Source organism: Miscanthus floridulus, chromosome 8, assembly GCF_019320115.1.
Source record: "Miscanthus floridulus cultivar M001 chromosome 8, ASM1932011v1, whole genome shotgun sequence".
Lineage (NCBI taxonomy): Eukaryota > Viridiplantae > Streptophyta > Magnoliopsida > Poales > Poaceae > Miscanthus > Miscanthus floridulus.
In genome coordinates this window covers 119,877,367-119,895,875 of record NC_089587.1, presented here as the reverse complement: position 1 = coordinate 119,895,875, position 18,509 = coordinate 119,877,367, and the positions used below count along the sequence as shown (strand labels likewise).

The window sequence follows — 18,509 nt, the reverse complement described above, 5'->3', positions numbered from 1 at the left end:
TTAGATATTTAAATTACACTATAATAAGAAATAATAGTGTTCCAAGTTAAAAAAACTGTAAGTCCAACAACACCGTTAATTATCTGCTACCTCCGAACAAAAATATTTGTCACATTTAATTTGGTTTTGCACAGTGTACGATGCATGTCTTTGACCACTAATGTCATGTACTTTGTCCCTCCAAGAATCTAAAACCATATTTTGACTAGGAAAATTCGAATTTTACCAATTTTAGCAATCGTTAGTCAAATTCTATGCATGTTTAGGGCATAAACTTGCATCATACATAATGTATTTGTATCCAAAGTGTACCTCTAAGATGGTATTGAATTTTTTTTTTGTAATCGTTAGCATGATGTAAGACAATAAATCAATGGTCGAAAACTATTTTGTATGAATTTCTTCAATCAAAATGCGACTTAGTTACATTCCTAGACTGAGGGACTACAATTAGAATAACATTCATACAATCCTTAAAATTTTAAACATTTTAAATACGAATTTACTAATATATCTTGCATGTCTCAAAACTAAAAGATCTTTAAAATGATGATGTATGTAGTCTTTAAGTTTTAAGCAAACCTTGTCCTAAACAATATGTTTTTTTTTTACTAAATCTTGTCATAAATAAAATGACGTGATTTAGTGAGTGTAGCACTAGTTGCTGGAGAGAGTAAAGACTGCAAGATCATACTATAGCTGATCGCCAATGGGCACCTACAGTGTTGAATACGGACGGATGGTATTCCCAGGCGGCCACTTGGGCACTTGCAAAAATTTTCTGGAGACGCTCTAGAAGGTCGCATCACATGGCCCATAAGATCGCCCTCCGATTGCGATCCTCACATGGCCTTGCAAAATTTTTCGTCCGAGACACTGTTTGCCCCACTGTGCATCGACCGCGAACGCAATAATTTGCAACCCTACACACGTTGGAACATGCCACGCTAACCAATGACACCAATCGCTACATTACGCATGCTCTTAGTAGCTAGTTGTAGTTAAGGAGGGATTTGCAAGCGATTAAAGTAAGTCGTTATAAGGATTGACTTGCTCGTCACATGCTCACTCACATCACATGCCGTCGGGCTTTTATATCGCTCCGCTGCCTCCTCGCCTCACACCTTCCAGCTTCCTTCGCCAACCAACTTCCGGATCGAGAGCAGAGCACGAGCGCTAGCCGCTAGCTAGGAGCCTAGCTCGATCATAGACAGACAGAGAATCAACCATGGGCAACTCCATTGGCGGGAAGCGGCGGAGGGCGCGGGTGATGACGGTGGACGGCGCCACGTACAAGTACCGCCCCCCGGCCGCGGCCGGGGACGCGCTGCGCGACCACCCGGGCCACCACCACCTGCTGGAGTCGGAGGAGGTGCGGCGCCTGGGCGTGCGCGCGCGCCCGCTCGACCCGGACGCGCCGCTCAAGCCCGGGAAGCTCTACTTCCTCGTCGACCTGCCCAGCCTGTCGTCCTCCTCCTCCTCCTCCTCGGCGCGCCGCCGCCCGCCGCCCCAGCGCACGTGGTCCGGCGCGCTCCAGGCCGGGGAGCGGCTGGAGAGCCTGATGCTGGCGCGGCGGTCGGCGTCCGACGTGGCGGCGTCGGTGCTGGCGTCCCCCGCGTCGTCCGTCGAGGCCGTAGCCGGTGGCGGCGGCGGCGGCGGCGGCGGCGTGCGCCTGCGGGTGCGGCTCCCCAAGGCCGACGTCCAGCGGCTCGTCAAGGAGAGCCGCGACGCCGCCGACGCAGCAGAGAAGATCATGCAGCTCTGCGTCGCCCGGGACCAGCAGCGCCGGCACCACCGGTCCGCGCCTGCCACGCCCCTCGTCGTGCCAGTGCCCGTGCCCGTGGCGCCGCCGCTGCTGCCGGCGATCAGCAACTCGTCGGCGATGAGCTCATCGCGCAAGGATTTCGATGACAGCAAGCCCGCGGCAACCGGCAAGAAAGAGGTGCGTCATCATGCCTTTCATACTCCTCTGAATCAACTTAATTTTCTTAATATTCGTAGGAGTACATACATAAGTTAACTAGGCAATATCAGTGGAAAGCTAGCATGCATGTCAGGCTAATTATATTAAGAGTTTTGCTCCGGTGGTCCTCTTTTACAAATTGCACAAATCTTAAAGCGGGGTGATTAATTATAATTAATTTTGTTTGGGATCTGGATTGGGCCGGCCGGCGGATCCTATCGTGCCCAAAGAAAACCCAACCCTCCGTGTACCACAGCCAAGATTCCTCACGATCTCTCATCTCCCATTTTCAGAGATACAAGTTCACATTTTCAGAACCTTAGTAGCCTCATCACTTCGTGTAGAAGCCACGCCTTCCAGGATGCCACGTTGATCTTGCCATGCTTGAATCTCTAGAGATCATAAGCTGCTATCTGATCCCAAGCTGTAGCTGAACGTTCCACAATTCGACTTGGAAGCCCAAAGGCTGGCCAACGGGCCGGCCCGGCCCGACTCGGCACGGGCCCGGGCCAAGCACGGCCCACAGGTGGTCGTGCCTCCCGTGCCGTGCCCCTCCAGGCGTCGTGTCTGGCCTTCGGCCCAAGCACGGCCCTACAGGCCGAAATTCGTGCCGTGCTGGCCCGGGAAGCACGGCCAGAACTGCGGGCCGGGACAGCCTAAGGCCCAGCGATCGTAAGTCACCTCAAAATTCTTCTCATCTAACAGTTAGCACATATTCGTTCATTCAAATTTCAAAATCTCAATTCACAAGTCAAAAATTTCTAAGTCACAAACTGTAAAACTGATCACAGATTCACAAACTGTCAAACTGGTCACAAATTCTTCTCAGCCACAAACTGATCACACACAGTCAAGAACTTAGCAAACTCCAAATGACCAAATCCAAGCCAACAAAACAAAACGCAGCAAAGGAGATAAGATAAATGAGCTGTTTGTGCAATGCTGTCTTATTAAAAACCTTTCTAGGTAAAGTATGCTTACACATTTTACATGTAGCTTTAGTGCAGATTTTCCTACCATTCATAGTCTCATAGATCTCATCAAAATCAGCCCACACAGCAGATTTACGCTTAGCAACAACAATTCCAGAAAGAGGTACCAGTACCAGCAACAGATGGAGTTGAGCTGTTGGAGTAGACCGGGGTCCCAGTCGCTGTCGCCCCTTCACCATCGCCGCCGTCCAGACCGAACAAGGCAGCCGCGTCCTCTTGGGTGTCGTCGTCGTCCTCAGGTGCCAGGCCTGCCGCGATGAGATCGTCGTTGCCGGTGAGCGGCTAGACGATCTCGTCATCAGCACCAGCCATGGCGCCCTCGACCACGGAGGGCTCTCTAGCACCGTTCCTCAACGGTGCGCGGGGCAGCCTTGGTCGCTCTATGCCACAGCTAGAGGACGACGCATCGGCTACCGACCTACGTAAAGACATGGAGGAGGAAAACAGTACATTAGAATATATCACAAACCATTCATCAATGGAAGAAGAGGAGGGTTAGGGTTAGGGTTAGGGTTAGGGTTAGGGTTAGGGATGCACCTGCGCAACCGGAGCCCGGTGCCAGAGAAGACGAGGGCCACCCAGAGAAGATGACAGTAAGGTTAGAAGGACGGCAAGCGGCGGAGGAGGGGCACACGGGGACACGAACTCACATAATCACCCAGATCTAGAGGGGAGATAGAGATATGGAGAAGGGAGAGATGGAGAGGGAGCAGGGAGGGGATCAGGTAGGACTTAGTAGTAGGGAGTTGCTCGCCGGCGGCAGGCGAGGTTAGGGTTGGGGTTAAGATTAGGGATGTACCTGCGCAACCGGAGTCCGGTGTCGGAGAAGATGAGGGACACCAAGAGAAGACGACACACCGGTTAAAAGGACGGCGAGTGGCGGAGGAGGGGCAGACGGGACATGAACTCACAGTCACCGAGATCTAGAGGGGAGATAGGGATAGGGAGAAGGGAGAGGTGGAGAGGGAGCAGGGAGGGGATCGGTTAGGAGGAGTAGGGAGCTGCTCGCCGGCGATAGGCGGATCGTCGAGGTCACCTCACCAGAGTCGGGGAGGACGAATCCGAGAGCGAGACTGCGAGGCGAGAGCAGCGAGGCGAGGCGACAGGCGAGCGAGTGAAATGAGCTAGGGTTTTCGGGTGTGAACCGCCGCGGCCACGATGTAAGTTTATATATGATGAGGTGAGGGGGAGGCAGGGATGCGGACGGACAGGCGCTGCGGCTGGGCCGCGCAGCACGCTGGGCCGCGGGGAGGCCGAGAGGGAGGGGAGGAACGGAGTGAGGAGGGGCCGAGGGAGAGGGAGTGGCGGGGCCGCTGTCGGACCAGCTGACTCAGGCCGAGTCGTGCCGGGCCAGCCCATGGCCCTGAGCAGCGGCCCAGGCACGGCCTGCTGCCTTGGGCCGGACCAGTCTGGGCCCACATGTCACTGGGTCATACCGTGCTCGTGTCGGGCTAAAAATATGTGCTTCCTGCTGTGCTGTCGTGCCTCGGCCTGCATGGACATTTATACCAAAGGCAACTCCAAATGATGGATCGGACAGACACGTTCTCTGGCAGGCCGCTGCGCTGCGGAAGTACCACGTGGATGGCGATAGCGATTGGCCTCGGTCGCTGGTTGGTGCCCCCTTAGCCCGTCGGTTCGCCGCCGATGCCGCTCGTCCCGTCCTGTCTGCCGCCGTAGGTGGCACCGTCCGTCCCGTCTGGGCCAAAGTGCCACCATCATCGTCAGCTCTGTCTGCCGCCAGCACTACGAGACCAGCGATAGAGCGGGGGATGCGAGGCACTGAAGGCCGCTCGACCACTCGTGCCGCGAACGTCCGACCACCGGTGCCGCGGCCATTCGGCTTCCGCCCTCCCGTTCCTACGACAAATGACCGGAGTCGCGTGACTGGCTGACTGCGTGAACCTAGGCTTTGGTGCGCGAGGGGCTGGGCTTCCTTTGGGCACGGATAGGGCCGGCTCAATTCAGATCCAAGACGAAATTAATAATAATTAATCACCCTACTGCTTTAAGATCCGTGCAAATTATTTAAAGAGGATCATCGGAGCAGAATTCTTCTATTAATTAAAATTAGTTAACTGTCTGTGAATGTCTGGGCACGTACTCCCTCCGTCCCAAAAATAAATGTCGTTCTCGCTTTCCGAGGAATAACTTTGACTAATTTTATATAAAAATATATTAACATTTATGGTACACAATTAACATCGTTAGATAGATCATTGAATCTATTTTCATAATAAATTTATTTAGATATAAAAATATTGCACGTATTTTTCTACAAATCTAGTCAAACTTACGGGACGAACACCCAAAACGATATTTAATTTGGGGCGGAGGGAGCAGTGCGTACTCCGATCCAGGATAGTACAATATCCTCCTGTAACAAATACTCCTACTATACAGTAGCCCTGTTCACGTGCTCTTAAATCCGGCTTGATCCACTTCTTTTTTTATCCGGAACAGTATTTTTCTCTCACAAATTTCTTTAGATTCCTCCAAAATTCCTCCGAGCGGGCCAGTAAGTAATATACGCTGGCTGGCATCCAGCGGCAGCGTGCGTGCACAGGGAAATTATTAAGGCGAGGAAAGGAAAATAAAAGATGCGTGTGGCGTGTGTGCATGGTACAGTGGAGTGGTGTGGTGTCCAGTAGCAGAAGGAGAAGGGTTTATTAGGCGATGGATGTGAGCACACTTCTAGTACCCCATGGAGAGAGAGTGGTCGCTCAGTCTACCTGTTAGGTGCGCTGATGCTGCTTCATGGGGCGCTGTCTAATAATTGATTACGAGCTGTTAAGTGTGCTCGATCCGGTGTCCGATCGGGCTAGCTAACAGGTCAGCATGCAAGTCCAATGCATTCAGAACCAGACTTTCAGAAAGCTTCATGACAAATTGTTTAGCTTAGCTGTGGGAGCATATTTCAAGGTGGTGTTTGGTAAGGCTGAGCTTGCACGTAGGAGAGGCCGGGTCGTAGGGTTGTTAATTAATTACTGCATATATATATACTATAGCGCATAGAGTAGTAGTAGAAACTAGCTCACCAATTAACGAAGCATGCAATCTGAAGGTCAACGAGCAAGGTACGTCGATCGTCGTACGTCCTAATGTACTACTCCTACCACTCCCACCTAGTGTGATCCGATGCCGCCATGCATATGCATGTGGTAAGATTCTGAAACGAACTCGGTTGTACCTGCTAGTTAAGGTACAGATCTCGATCGATCAAGATATGCATGGATCTCGTGTGCTCATATCTCAAGGTGGTGTTTCAAAAACATATCTCAATTGCATATGTGTAATTAATGTTAGGATCGATGATGTGTACCTTTCTGTGTAACCCGTAGATCGGGTTAAACCTCTCCTTTAGGGCTTCTCTACTCGCCCTGGCTCAGTAGCACCGCAGCAACGTAGGACGCCGGTACCGCGGCGTTGTAGGCGTCGTGGTGGCGATGCCGCGAAGTCCAGTGGCTCTGTGGAGACCTTGCAGAGGCGACGGCGGTCATCGGTGGGCACATCCCGTCGCTGGCAGCATGGTCTTTAGATCGGTTTAGGGTTACTGTAGGTGGGTGTGGCGACTCACGGCGAACCTCGTGCCACGAGCCCCGATCCCCCACTTTCTCTATTTGTATGTGCTGTGCGACAGGGGCCCACCAACCAGTTAGGGTTGGACTCCCCCGATCAGGGAGCAGATACAAGGGCCCAATAGGCCGTTGGGCCTATTGGTGGAGATCAACTAACATTCTTCCCCTTATCTTATTCCATCTTTCACTTTCATATCATTTACTTTTGTTCATTCCATTACAGATTAGCTCATAGAGCATGTCTCATCGTCACGGTCCATTGCCGATAGACTTAACAGCTACAACTCACTACTCTGTTCTGAAATAGATACTTATCTTTTGGGCCTTCTTTTGTCCAGGAATTTTATAGGCTTTTCCTTAAACCTATGGTAGCTACATGTTCTCTGAACACCATGTCCTCTGAACATGTTGGGTGGTAAGCCTTTTATAAGCGGATCCGCGAGCATCCTTTCTGTACTTATATGCTCAAGACTTATGACTTGATCCCGGACTTTATCTTTCACAATATAATACTCTATGTCAATGTGTTTGGCAGCACCACTTGACTTATGTTGTGAGCATCCTGTATTGCCAGTAAGGCTGGACGAAAAACTCGAAGCTCGTTAACTCGCTCGGCTCGTGGCTGGCTCGACTCGGCTCGGCTCGGCTCGTTATGATAACGAGCCGAGCCGAGCCAAGATTTTAGCTCGTTAGCTATAACGAGCCAACTCGAGCCAGCTCGTGAGCCGCTCGCGAGCTAAACGAGCCAAGCTTCCAGGAAAAAAAGTATCAAAACTTGTATTAGTTTTTGTATTACTTCATGTCTTGCACTTTACAATTGACTGGTAACTGGTCTAGACCCTATAAATTGACTGGTAACTGGTCTAGATGCATTTCTTGTGTGTTATTATTATTCTTAAATTTTAGATAAATGCAAATATTATATTTTGTGTATTTTTTATACCTGACTCGCGAGCTTAACGAGCCAGCTCGAGCTTTTAACGAGCCGAGCCGAGCTGGCTTTCTGGCTCGTTAGGATAACGAGCCGAGCCGAGCTAGCTCGTTATCTTAACGAGCCAGAACGAGCCGAGCCCAAACGAGCCGAGCCGGCTCGTTATCCAGGCTTAATTGCCAGATTATAATTGCAGTATTACTTTAGTGGTCTATAGATATCGTCAACCACCTTCAAACCAGGTATGAACTTTGTTAGTTAGTTTACCTGCCCGTTGCCTCATAACACGCTACAAACTGTCATACCTTGTGGACGATGTAGTGACAGTTTGCTTTGAGCTTTTTCATGAAATAGCTCCCCTTTGCGAGATGATAGAAAATTCACGTCTGGATATGCATTCACTCTCGCATAATCAGAATCTGAATATCCCACCATGTGGAGTGAATCAGATCTTCTATATGTCATCATAAGGCCTTTCGTTCCTTGCAAATAATGCAAGACTTTCTTTACTAATTTCAATGTTCTATTCCAGAATTGCTCTGGAATCTGCCAAGTAAAACCCGATAACAAATGCCAAGTCAGAGCGCGTACATACTTGAGCATGTTGCAAGCTTCCGACAGCTGAAGCATATGGAACCACTTTCACTTTATCGATTGAGCTCATATTGGTTCCTAGGGCATTTAAAATCCCCATATCTGTCGTCCTTAACTATAGGAGCAGGTGAGGGACTACATTTGTGCATACTGAATTTCTTTAAGATCTTTCCTATGTATGCCTTTTGTGACAGTCATTATACCCTTTTTTCTTCTATCTCGGTGAATCTCGATCCCTAGAACGAACGAGGCTTCGTCAAGATCTTTCATATCAAGTTTTGAGGACAAAACTTCTTTGTCTCCTGTAGTAGACTGACATCACTACTAGCAAGTAAGATATCATTCACATATAGGACAAAGAAGATAAACTTCCCATTCTTAAACTTTACATAGACACAATTGTCCTCTACGTTCTCTTTTAAAACCAAAAATTCTTTATTGACTGATCAAACTTCAAGTACCACTGTCTTGAAGCTTGCTTTAATCCATAAATGGATTTCTTTAGGCAGCATCTCATTTGTTCTTTTCCTTCCATGACAAAACCTTTCGGTTGTGCCATGTAAACATTTTTCTCTAAGTCTCCGTTGAGAAATGCCGTCTTTACATCCATCTGATGTAATTCTCAATCGTAATGTGCCACTAATGCCATTATGATTCTGAAGGAAACTTTACATGAGACTGGAGAAAAGGTCTCATTGTAATCAATTCTTTCTCTTTGCATAAAGCCTTTTGCCATAAGTCTTGCTTTATATATCTCTATATTCCCTTGAGAGTCAAGTTTTGTTCTGTAGACCCATTTACAGCCTACTGTTTTGGCTCCTTTAGGAATTATTTCTAAATCCCAAACTTTATTGGCATTCATCGATTTCATTTCATCTTCCATGGCCTCAAGCCATTTTGATGAATGATCACTTCTCATGGTTTCTTCAAATGAGGTGGGATCATCCTCCATTTGAAATTCCTTAGTGTTATACACTTCATAATCAACAGAAATAGCTGATTTTCTAACTCTTTGAGACCTACTAGGGGCCTTCACATTTGGCACATCTTCTATTTGAGGTTGTTGTTGCTCCCCCTCATGTGTGGTAATAGGTTCTATAGAATCCTGAAGAACAGGTTCCTCATCGTCATTCATTGTTGCCACAGGTGGGATAACAACAGGTGCTGGCACCATAATATCTAGCACTGTCGGTGCAGCGACAACAGGTAGTGAGAAAATTGGCTTATGAATCATTGGAGTGGGCGCATACACCCGCTTCACTTCAAGGTTAATTTCTTGAGCTACCATGCTCTCCCTCATCAATTCATCCTCTAGGAAGACAGCGTGTCTTATTTCCACTAACTTTGTATGTCTTTCTGGACAGTAGAAAATGAAAACCTTCTGACTTTTCTGTGTAGCCAAATAAATGGCAACTTACTGTTTTGGGATATAACTTTCCAATGTTTGGGTTAAACACTTTAGCCTCAGCAGGGCTCCCCACATTCACGAAAGTGGTTTAGCGAGGGTACTCTTTCTGTCCACAACTCATACGGTGTTTTTGGCACCGACTTTCTTGATACTCTATTGAGAATATGAGTGGCAGTTTTAACGCCTCCATTTATAGGCTCAACTGTAAGGTGGAGTAACTTATCATACTGCCCACCATATCCATCAGGGTGCGATTGATTCTTTTAGCTACTCTATTCTGCTGAGGTTCGCCCGGTGTAGAATACTGGGCTACTTTGCCATTCTTTTAGGGTATGCCGACCCGTAGTACTCCCCCACGGTCAGACCTGACTATCTTAATCTTTAATATCTTAAATTTATCCAATACATCTTTTCTTTCTTTGATTGGATAAATATAGCCATAATGGGAGTAATCATCTGTGAATGTTATGAACGGATCATAACCATCCACACTCTTTACAGGAAAGTTGACCACAGATATCTGTGTGAATAATCTATAAAATTCCTGTGCTTCGTTTGCCATCTTTCTTAATCTAATTTACATACTTTTCTTTTATGCATTCCCTGCATTGAACTTAATCTGAGAGCTCTAATGGAGGAAGAATATCATTCTTAACTTGTCTTTCTATTCTCCCCCTCGAAATATGGCCTAAACGACAGTGCCATAATTTCGACAACGCATCGTAAGCTCTCTTATGCCACCTTTTCCATATTAACACTCTGTGACCAGCTCCTTTATCAGCTAAGTGGCATATGTCTTTGAAGAGCCAGTGAACTGACTCTTTATTCTATCGGGATACTCGGTGACCGTGTCACATTCTGGGATTGAGCCCACAATTGCAGGTTGAATCATATTCTTTATCATAGCCAAATATTTCTTGTTTGCAGTGACCCACTAACTATGCTCAAAAGCCATAGGATATCTTTTGGGATTCAAAATCTCTTTCTTTAGTTTCCCAAGTGGCATCATTCTCTTTTTGTCTCCCTCACCGGTGCCACAATCACAGTGGAACACGGTGAGGTGACTACCTAGTCCACCTTAGACAAGATGAAAACCAGATCAAAACTTTTCTTAACATAAAAATAACACCATTTGCATGCCTTGATTCCAACGTTGGTCAAAATCAAAACATATAATTATTCTTATACACTAATTCTACAACGTTGGTCAAAATCAAAACATATAATTATTCTTATACACTAATTCTACATCATCGTTGGGCAGAAATAGAATTAATGCATAAATCTTTAACTTTCACAACTGTTCTTACACACTAATTCTACATCACCATTGGGCAGAAGTAGAATTAATGCATAAATCATTAAAATTAACATATGTTCTTATACACTAATTCTACATCACCGTTGGGCAGAAGTAGAATTAATGCATAAATCATTAACATTACGATATTGTTATTAACAACGTTGGTCAGAAAACAACAACATCATAATCATATCTAAACTCTTTTTCTTCAATTAAATACCACATTGGTTCAAAATAACTGGAGAATCAATAATTTCTTTAGTTGTGGAAAAACTCTCTTTTCCTTGAATTTTACCCACAGGGAAAATTGCTTTTTCTATTTTCTTTAATCCATTAATCAATTTCTAGGAAATAAACATTTACTGGAAAAACTTTCTTTTTCTCCAGTTAAATATCACGTCGGTTCAAAAACACTGAAGAATATACTTTTTCTTTAGCAGCGGAAAACGTATACTCAATTTCTTGAATTTTACCCATAGGGAAAAAATATCTTTTCTATATTTTCTTTTGAGCCAATTTGTATTTTCAATTTTCCAGGAAATAAAACCTTTACTGGAAAATGAAAAACGAAAGAAAAATGACTCAAATTGATCACTGTACTTTTGGCCCGGCTAGCAAAACCAGCCCGGCCCAGCTATTCTTCGCGTGCGCTGCCGCACCCAGGCCGCAACCTGGGCCTGGGCCGACAAAGCCGCGCTGGTGCGCTTGCCCGCCTGGGCCGCGGGTCGACCCGATCATTTGCAGCCGTTCAATCTGATCGACGGCTCGCCCGCGCGTTTCGGGATGTCAAAACCCGCCGCGGCCGGGTTCCTCAGAAACCCTAGTTCATTCTCCTCGCTGCTCTCTCTCTCTCTCTTCGTTCTCTCTCTGTCGCCGCTCTTTTCTCAGCGCAGCGCAAGACCGAGAGGACAACGAGCGAGAGCGAGCAAGGCGAGCCAGGCGATGGAGCGAGGCGGCCATGGCGCCGTCGCTGGCCCCCTCGCTGGCGCGCGTGCTCCCCAACGGGTGAGCACGCCGCCGTCGAGCGGCCTGGCTGCGGTGCCCATCTTCTCCTGCGCCGGCGAAAGGTTTTCCCGACGCCCGACGTGTTCTTTCTTTTCCCACGCCGGCGAAGGGCCATCCGCACGGCGAGGTTTGTCCCTTCCCCTTTCCCTTTCTCTTTCTCTAATTTGGATTGATCTTCTCTTTTCCGTACCGGAGGTGGGGATTAGGGTTACTTTGATTCCTTTTCTTTCTTTTGATTCGACCGATTCGGTTTTTCTCTTGATGACAAAAGAGGAGATTCCTCTTTTTTGAACTGGTTAGGGTTTGGATCTTCCCCTTCGGATTTGAGTTGGTCTAAGCCGAATCCCTCTTCTTTCATTTTCTTTTGGTTCTCGGATTGAACCGATTTGGGTTTCTTTTCATTTCTTTTCTTTTCGGGGTTCATCCGAATCCTCTCGTGGGTTAGGGTTCGAGTGCCGAGGGCTTGCCGAGGGCCCTTCCTTTTCTTCTTCCCCAAGCTGTTTGCGCGGGTTAGTTCATCCGAAATGGGTTCACTGTTCTTCTTCCTTTTCTTTTCGAGTTCATCCGAATGGGAAACTAGGGTTAGGGTTAGGGTTAGGGTTCCGACCCTTCTTTTTCTCTTCTTCCCCAATCAGATCTGTATCTTGTTTGCTTTTCTTTGTTTGACCGATTGGGGTTAGGGTTCGTGTGCCGACCCCTTTTCTTTGTTCTTTTCTTTTCGTTTGAATTTCCTTTCTTTTCTTTTCCCTTGTTTACCCGAAAAGGGGATCTAGGGTTAGGATTCGGTTGAACCCGATTCAAGAACTGGGCTCAGAGAACAGATTATCCCCTTTCCCCTCTTCGGATTTGGGTCTGCTTTTCTCTTATCCGAACAAGGATTTAGATCTAGGGTTCGGAATCCGACCCTCCCCTTTTCCCCTTCTCTGATTTGTCTTTGGATCTACCATCCGAATCTGTTCTTAGGGTTCGGCCAAATCCGAACCCACTCTTCTTCTTTCCTTAGATCTGAACTGGATCTGTTCGTTTCTTTACTTTTGTCGTGCGCCGTCGAACGGTGCGGCTTCTTTCCCCCACGCAGAGGCGGTGGTGACCGGGTTCCAGTGACATTCGCCACCCTCGGTCCCTTTTCTTTGCTTTTACCTAGTTAGGGTTAGGATTACACAGAGGCAACCGGCTCTAATACCATTGTTAGGATCGATGGTGTGTACCTTTCTGTGTAACCCGTAGATCGGGATAGACCTCTCCTTTAGGGCTTCTCTACTCGCCTTGGCTCAGTAGCACCGCAGCAACGTAGGATGCCGGTACCGCGGCGTTGTAGACGTCGTGGTGGCGATGCCGCGAAGTCCAGTGGCTCTGTGGAGACCTTGCAGAGGCGACGGCGGTCATCGGTGGGCACATCCCGTCGCTGGCAGCACGGTCTTTAGATCGGTTTAGGGTTACTGTAGGTGGGTGTGGCGGCTCACAGCGAACCTCGTGCCACGAGCCCCAATCCCCCACTTTCTCTATTTGTATGTGCTGTGCGACAGGGGCCCACCAACCAGTTAGGGTTGGGCTCCCCTGATCAGGGAGCAGATACAAGGGCCCAATAGACCGTTGGGCCTATTGGTGGAGATCAACTAACATTTAATTACAATCGCGGGCTCCGTCAAGGCTAGCTTCAACAACTCGTTGACATGTAGAGATATTCAGATTTTATTAGTACCGGCGGCCACCACGTACGCATGGGGTATCTATCTTAGGGCAGTCCCAATGGTGTATTGATGATGGTTTCTATCCTCATTAAATGACTTGCCACGTAGGCAAAATATTGACATGGCAACGTAATTAATGAAGAAAGAGAGCAAAAATCCTAGAAATGGTTTCCTCATGAAGAAATCAGGTCTTCTCTTGACCCAATGCACTAAGAAACCATGAAATCACCATTAGGGAGAAACCACCAGTTTTTAGAGGGCTCATGCCACACTCCTATTGAAAAAAGAAGATAGAGTTGGGAGAGAGAAAGAGAAAATAATTATTACACAAAGACATCTCCACTGTAAAAGGTAGTTTCTATGATTTCTTATGCAGTAGAAACCGCATCTGTTTCTCCCTTATCCATCGATCGTTGTATTTACTCCGTCGGTCAGTCAGCCCGGTAGGCGGCAGGCCGGACAATCATGCATGCAGGCAGCAAGCCTTCCCCTTTCGGTGGAAAAGGGAGAGAGAGAGAGAGAGTCAATGGGAAAGAGCACCACCGAGAACTGCTAGCTGCTACTACTACCAGTGGCCTTCACTTGAAGCAAGCAACTCATCACGCAGCAAGACCTGCTGCTGCAGCCGCACAGTTCAGTAGTGTGCTACAGCCGGCCGGCCGGCCGGATAGAGGAGTCAACACCGCACATACAATGCAAATTTACAACAGCGCCTCAACCTTTTTCTCGCCTTCTCTTTTCCAAAAGTGATATGAAACCGTCGCTATTATTAGCTGACAATGTAAGCAACTAACAACTTCCTTTTTCTTTTCCTCTTGGTTCCTTTCAGAAACGGGCGAGGTTCGTGACGGTGCCGGACGAGATCATCGGCTTCTGAATTCTCATCATCGCCGGCCGATATGATTCTAGGACGACGACTGGCCGGGATCCCACTCCGATCGTCGCGGCTAGCAGTCTCCCTACGAAGCCTCAAATTCGATGCCTGAAGCTACCAAAAGAGAGCTGTGTGTAAATTAAGCGTCAGGCCGGCCGGGAACATGAGAAGCTGCATGTGAATTGATGCCTTCCTGTCTCCCGGGCTTCATTCTGTCTGTACGTACTCTCTAGTGTGTGGTCTCCTCTCGTGCGCAGTGGCGGAGGACGGAAAAAAATTAAGGTGTGGCGAAATCGATAACATAGATATCAAAGATTTCTCAGTATATTGGTTTATACACATACACATATAATATATTATGATCGTCATCTACTATAAGTAAAAATCGATAACTCACCGACGCTAACTTTCTCAGTCTGCCCTAAGGAAACGGCGAAACGCAGTAGCAGGCTAGGTCGTCGACGACGCCCAGTGACGCTCGCGATCGCGATGATCGCCTGATCCTAATCTGATTGAGCGGCGGCACAGTCTGCGGGGACACGAACCGTCGAGCGGACTGCGGCCGAGCGGTATTGCGGTAAGTTGAATCGTGGATTCATCGTACAGAAAGGAAACTCTGAAGTCTGAACTGAAGGCTCCCGCAGCCAGCAGGCCAAGGATAAGACCAGCCAATGAACCAAAAGGTCCCATATACGTGATCAGTAGGCCAATAGCCCAAGAGAACGTCGTAATAGCTACTGTTATTCTTCCCCAGGCTGCCGGTTGAGACATCTTCCTTAATATATCCATGGTACAGAGTATTTACAGGGGTAAAAATTTCTTGAAAATCAAGGTATGGCGATCGATGCCTAGCCTAGCGAGTGCGATAGATCATGGAATGAACCCACCTGCGGCCTTTTCGCAGTCTCTTTTTCCCAAGTGCGCATCGTCCTCTGCATGCCTTTCATCTTCATGACAGCTTCGACCCGGCGGGGTAAGTGTAACATGCATAAATCAAACTCTAAGTGTGGGATCTGAAACGCTTTACTGATTACTGTACAGTGGCGTCATGAATGACATCAATTCGATCTGAATGGGAGATTCTGATAACATTTGCCCCCTCTCCTTCGAGTTTTCGGGGCAGAAAATTTGTATAGCCAACTATCCTAAAAATAATGTTTGTGGAATTTTTTATTGGTTCGGATACTACGTATAGTTAAGAGCATCAGCCCACATGATATATGCTCCCGACTAAATAGAATTTTAGTAAGTTTAGGACAGATTAGTACGACAGGAAAAAAAAACCATACTACCTTTTATTAATTGGAGCAGTCGCACACCAATCAATGATGGTTCCAGTTGCACAGTAATTATAGCATTTATTACATCCATCAAACCGCAGAAACTCGAGATTGGATTGGAAATTTTGTGAGCGGTGGTGGTGGAAAAGAGGGAGAAGGTAGGGGCTGCAATAAATATGTGGAGACTACGAGCAAAATAAATGGGTTGGACTATTCCGGCTTTTAGAGATTGATTTATTCGTAGATGATTATTCTGGCTCTTAGAGATTGATTTATTCGTAGATAATTTTTTGTGCTAGGAATCTATTTATTCAACAGAGGGAGTAAGGCATTGTTTGGATACGTCTTAGATTGTGGAAGTTGGATTTTGAAACCTAGATTGCTAGAAGCTGGATTATAGAATCTGAGTTGTGAGGTTAATTGGATCCATAGATTGTAAAAGCTGACGTAGACAACGTTTTAGAGTAAATTACCTTAATACCCTCACTATTTTTTATTTATGTTGGAGCTATGAAATAAAAAGAGAGAGGAGCATAATAGTCTTTTGGTGGCTAGAAGCTGGAAGAAGCTAGGTTCAATCCCTCAACTTACCAGATTATGGAATCTGAGGCCTCTGAATTCTAAAAGCTATAAGCTATATGTCTGTTTGGATCCCTCCCAAGACTCTATAAGCCGGCTTCCGTAATCTTTGTGAATCCAAACAGGCCCTAAAATGTACTTGCGGTTCCAAATTTTAAGTAGTTGTTTAATTTATCAGTAAAGAACGGGGGGTTGCTATATATGATGTACTGCAATTTTTAGTACTATCTAATTAATATTTTCTAGAGTAGGTTCTACATTTTCATATTTAATAACAACTGCCTTGTTTTCGTTCCTGTTTAGCTTCTTGGAATGAATCATTTATCCGATGCAAAGGCAATTATGTGTTGATGCCATGTTCCTCATTTTGCACAACTTGTACAAGGGGGATCAGGACTCTTCCCCGATTCCAAATACTCCTAAGGCCAGTCTCAATAGTGTTTTATGAGACTTTTATATGCATTAAATAAGCTGGTGTGGCATAGTATTAATAAAGAGAAATAAGATAAAAGTTTTATAAGATGAAATGGGTTTCATGGGATAAAACATGTTTGCAGTGTGGAAAGAGTTATGTGAAACCCCAACTGAGACTGACATAATTCGTATCTACTCGAGTGAATCGAGGTAGAAATTAGTTAATATTTCACCCCAATCCATATCCAATACATGTGAATTGAGATAAACAAAAAGGCATCTAAATAAGGCATAAGTTGGCTACTACATAGTCATAAAGAACCTCAATACCCCTGCACGCACCGCCCAATCTGTGAGGACGATCATCTTCACCACAAAAAATAGAATCATGTCTAGGATCTACCAAATCCCGAAACTTTTGGAATTCCTGTGGTAGGCTTCCATCATGGGAGCCAGCATGCCGCCACCGGCCCATCCAGATAACCATCGCTCTCCCTTGCCCTTGCGTGCAGGATTGGGATCAAAGACCACAGCAGCTAATCTTGCAAGAAATTGTAACAATGGTGCGGTTTGGCATAGCATTGAAGGTGAAGCTTTAATTTGGTGGAGCAATGCACGCAATCACACGTCAAATTTAGGTTGCTCGCCAGAGGACGTCATCGTTTTTAGGGCACTCAAGACTGAACTGAGGTTGGTACCAAGTCTATTTCGATTTTCTTGGAGGGAACCGCCCGGAAAGGGCAGCGCGAGCAGAGCAAGCCCTCAATCGTCAGATTAGAGAGCCTTTATTCCAGTTGCTGTCCTATACACGTACTACAGTTGCAAATGAGCGAGTTCCACGCATGGTTGTTTAGCTATTATTAGCGCGCGCGCGCGCGCATATATATATATATATATATATATATATATATATATATATATATATATATATATATATATATATATATATATATATATATATATATATATATATATATATATATATATATATATATAGGGAGAGGCTATTCAGTAGCCGGCTACAAAATAAGTTATTCTGTAGCCACCTCCATTTACTATAATTTTATATACTAATTTACCATAATATAAATACATATTTACGATAGTTGGGTTACTATAACACATGGGGATATTTACCATAGTAAGGAGTTACTATAATCTTGTAAAATAACATAGTAATTATCGTAACTCAAAGTGGCTACAGAATAAGTTATTCTGTAGCCAGCTACAGGATAGTAGTTATATATATATATATATATATATATATATATATATATATATATATATATATATATATATATATATATATATATATATATATATATATATATATGCAGAAGTCTCTTGGCCCATTGGAAGCCGACGAAAGAGAACTGCAGAAACAAATGCAGCCTTGAAAAACATGGCCATTGTTCGGCCCATCACAAAAGATGTTCACAGGAACACAATCCATGCAAAGTGTTTTGTCTTTTTAGGGACAACAAGCAGCAAAGCCATCGCTATCATGCTGAGTGGGCTGAAACTTGTACAGAATCCTTTACAGTTTACAGAATCTCTCCGAGGGCGTGGGCTGTGTTGTTTTCATCCCCGTTTTCATCCTTTTAGGGGATGCTTGGGTCTTTAGTCACTTTTAAAATTTATGTCACATCGAATGTTTAGATGCTAATAAGGAGCATTAAATATAGATTAATTATAAAACTAATTACATAGATGGAGGCTAATTTGCGAGACGAATTTTTTAAGCCTAATTAATCCGTCATTAGAATATGTTTACTGTAGTGCCACGTTGTCAAATCATGGACTAATTAGGCTTAAAAGATTCGTCTCATAAATTAGTCGCAAGTTGTACAATTAGTTTCGTAATTAGTCTATATTTAATACTCTATGCATATGTCCA

General features: G+C 45.8%; 1 protein-coding gene across 1 annotated transcript; it reads left to right on the top strand.

Annotated features, from left to right (window-relative positions):
- The first annotated feature begins 1,039 nt into the window (after positions 1-1,039).
- On the top strand, positions 1,040-14,664 carry LOC136477230 (uncharacterized protein At1g66480-like). Its single transcript, XM_066475332.1, has 2 exons — positions 1,040-1,942; positions 14,295-14,664. The coding sequence occupies exons 1-2, from the start codon at positions 1,229-1,231 to the stop codon at positions 14,340-14,342; spliced, it is 762 nt and encodes a 253-aa protein (XP_066331429.1). The 5' UTR covers positions 1,040-1,228; the 3' UTR covers positions 14,343-14,664.
- The last annotated feature ends 3,845 nt before the right edge of the window (positions 14,665-18,509 follow it).

Coding starts and splice junctions, on each gene's coding strand:
- LOC136477230 (XM_066475332.1), top strand. CDS start 1,229: ATGGGCAACTCCATTGGCGGGAAGCGGCGGAGGGCGCGGGTGATGACG. Junction 1,943..14,294: donor CGGCAACCGGCAAGAAAGAG/GTGCGTCATCAT, acceptor GGTTCCTTTCAG/AAACGGGCGAGGTTCGTGAC.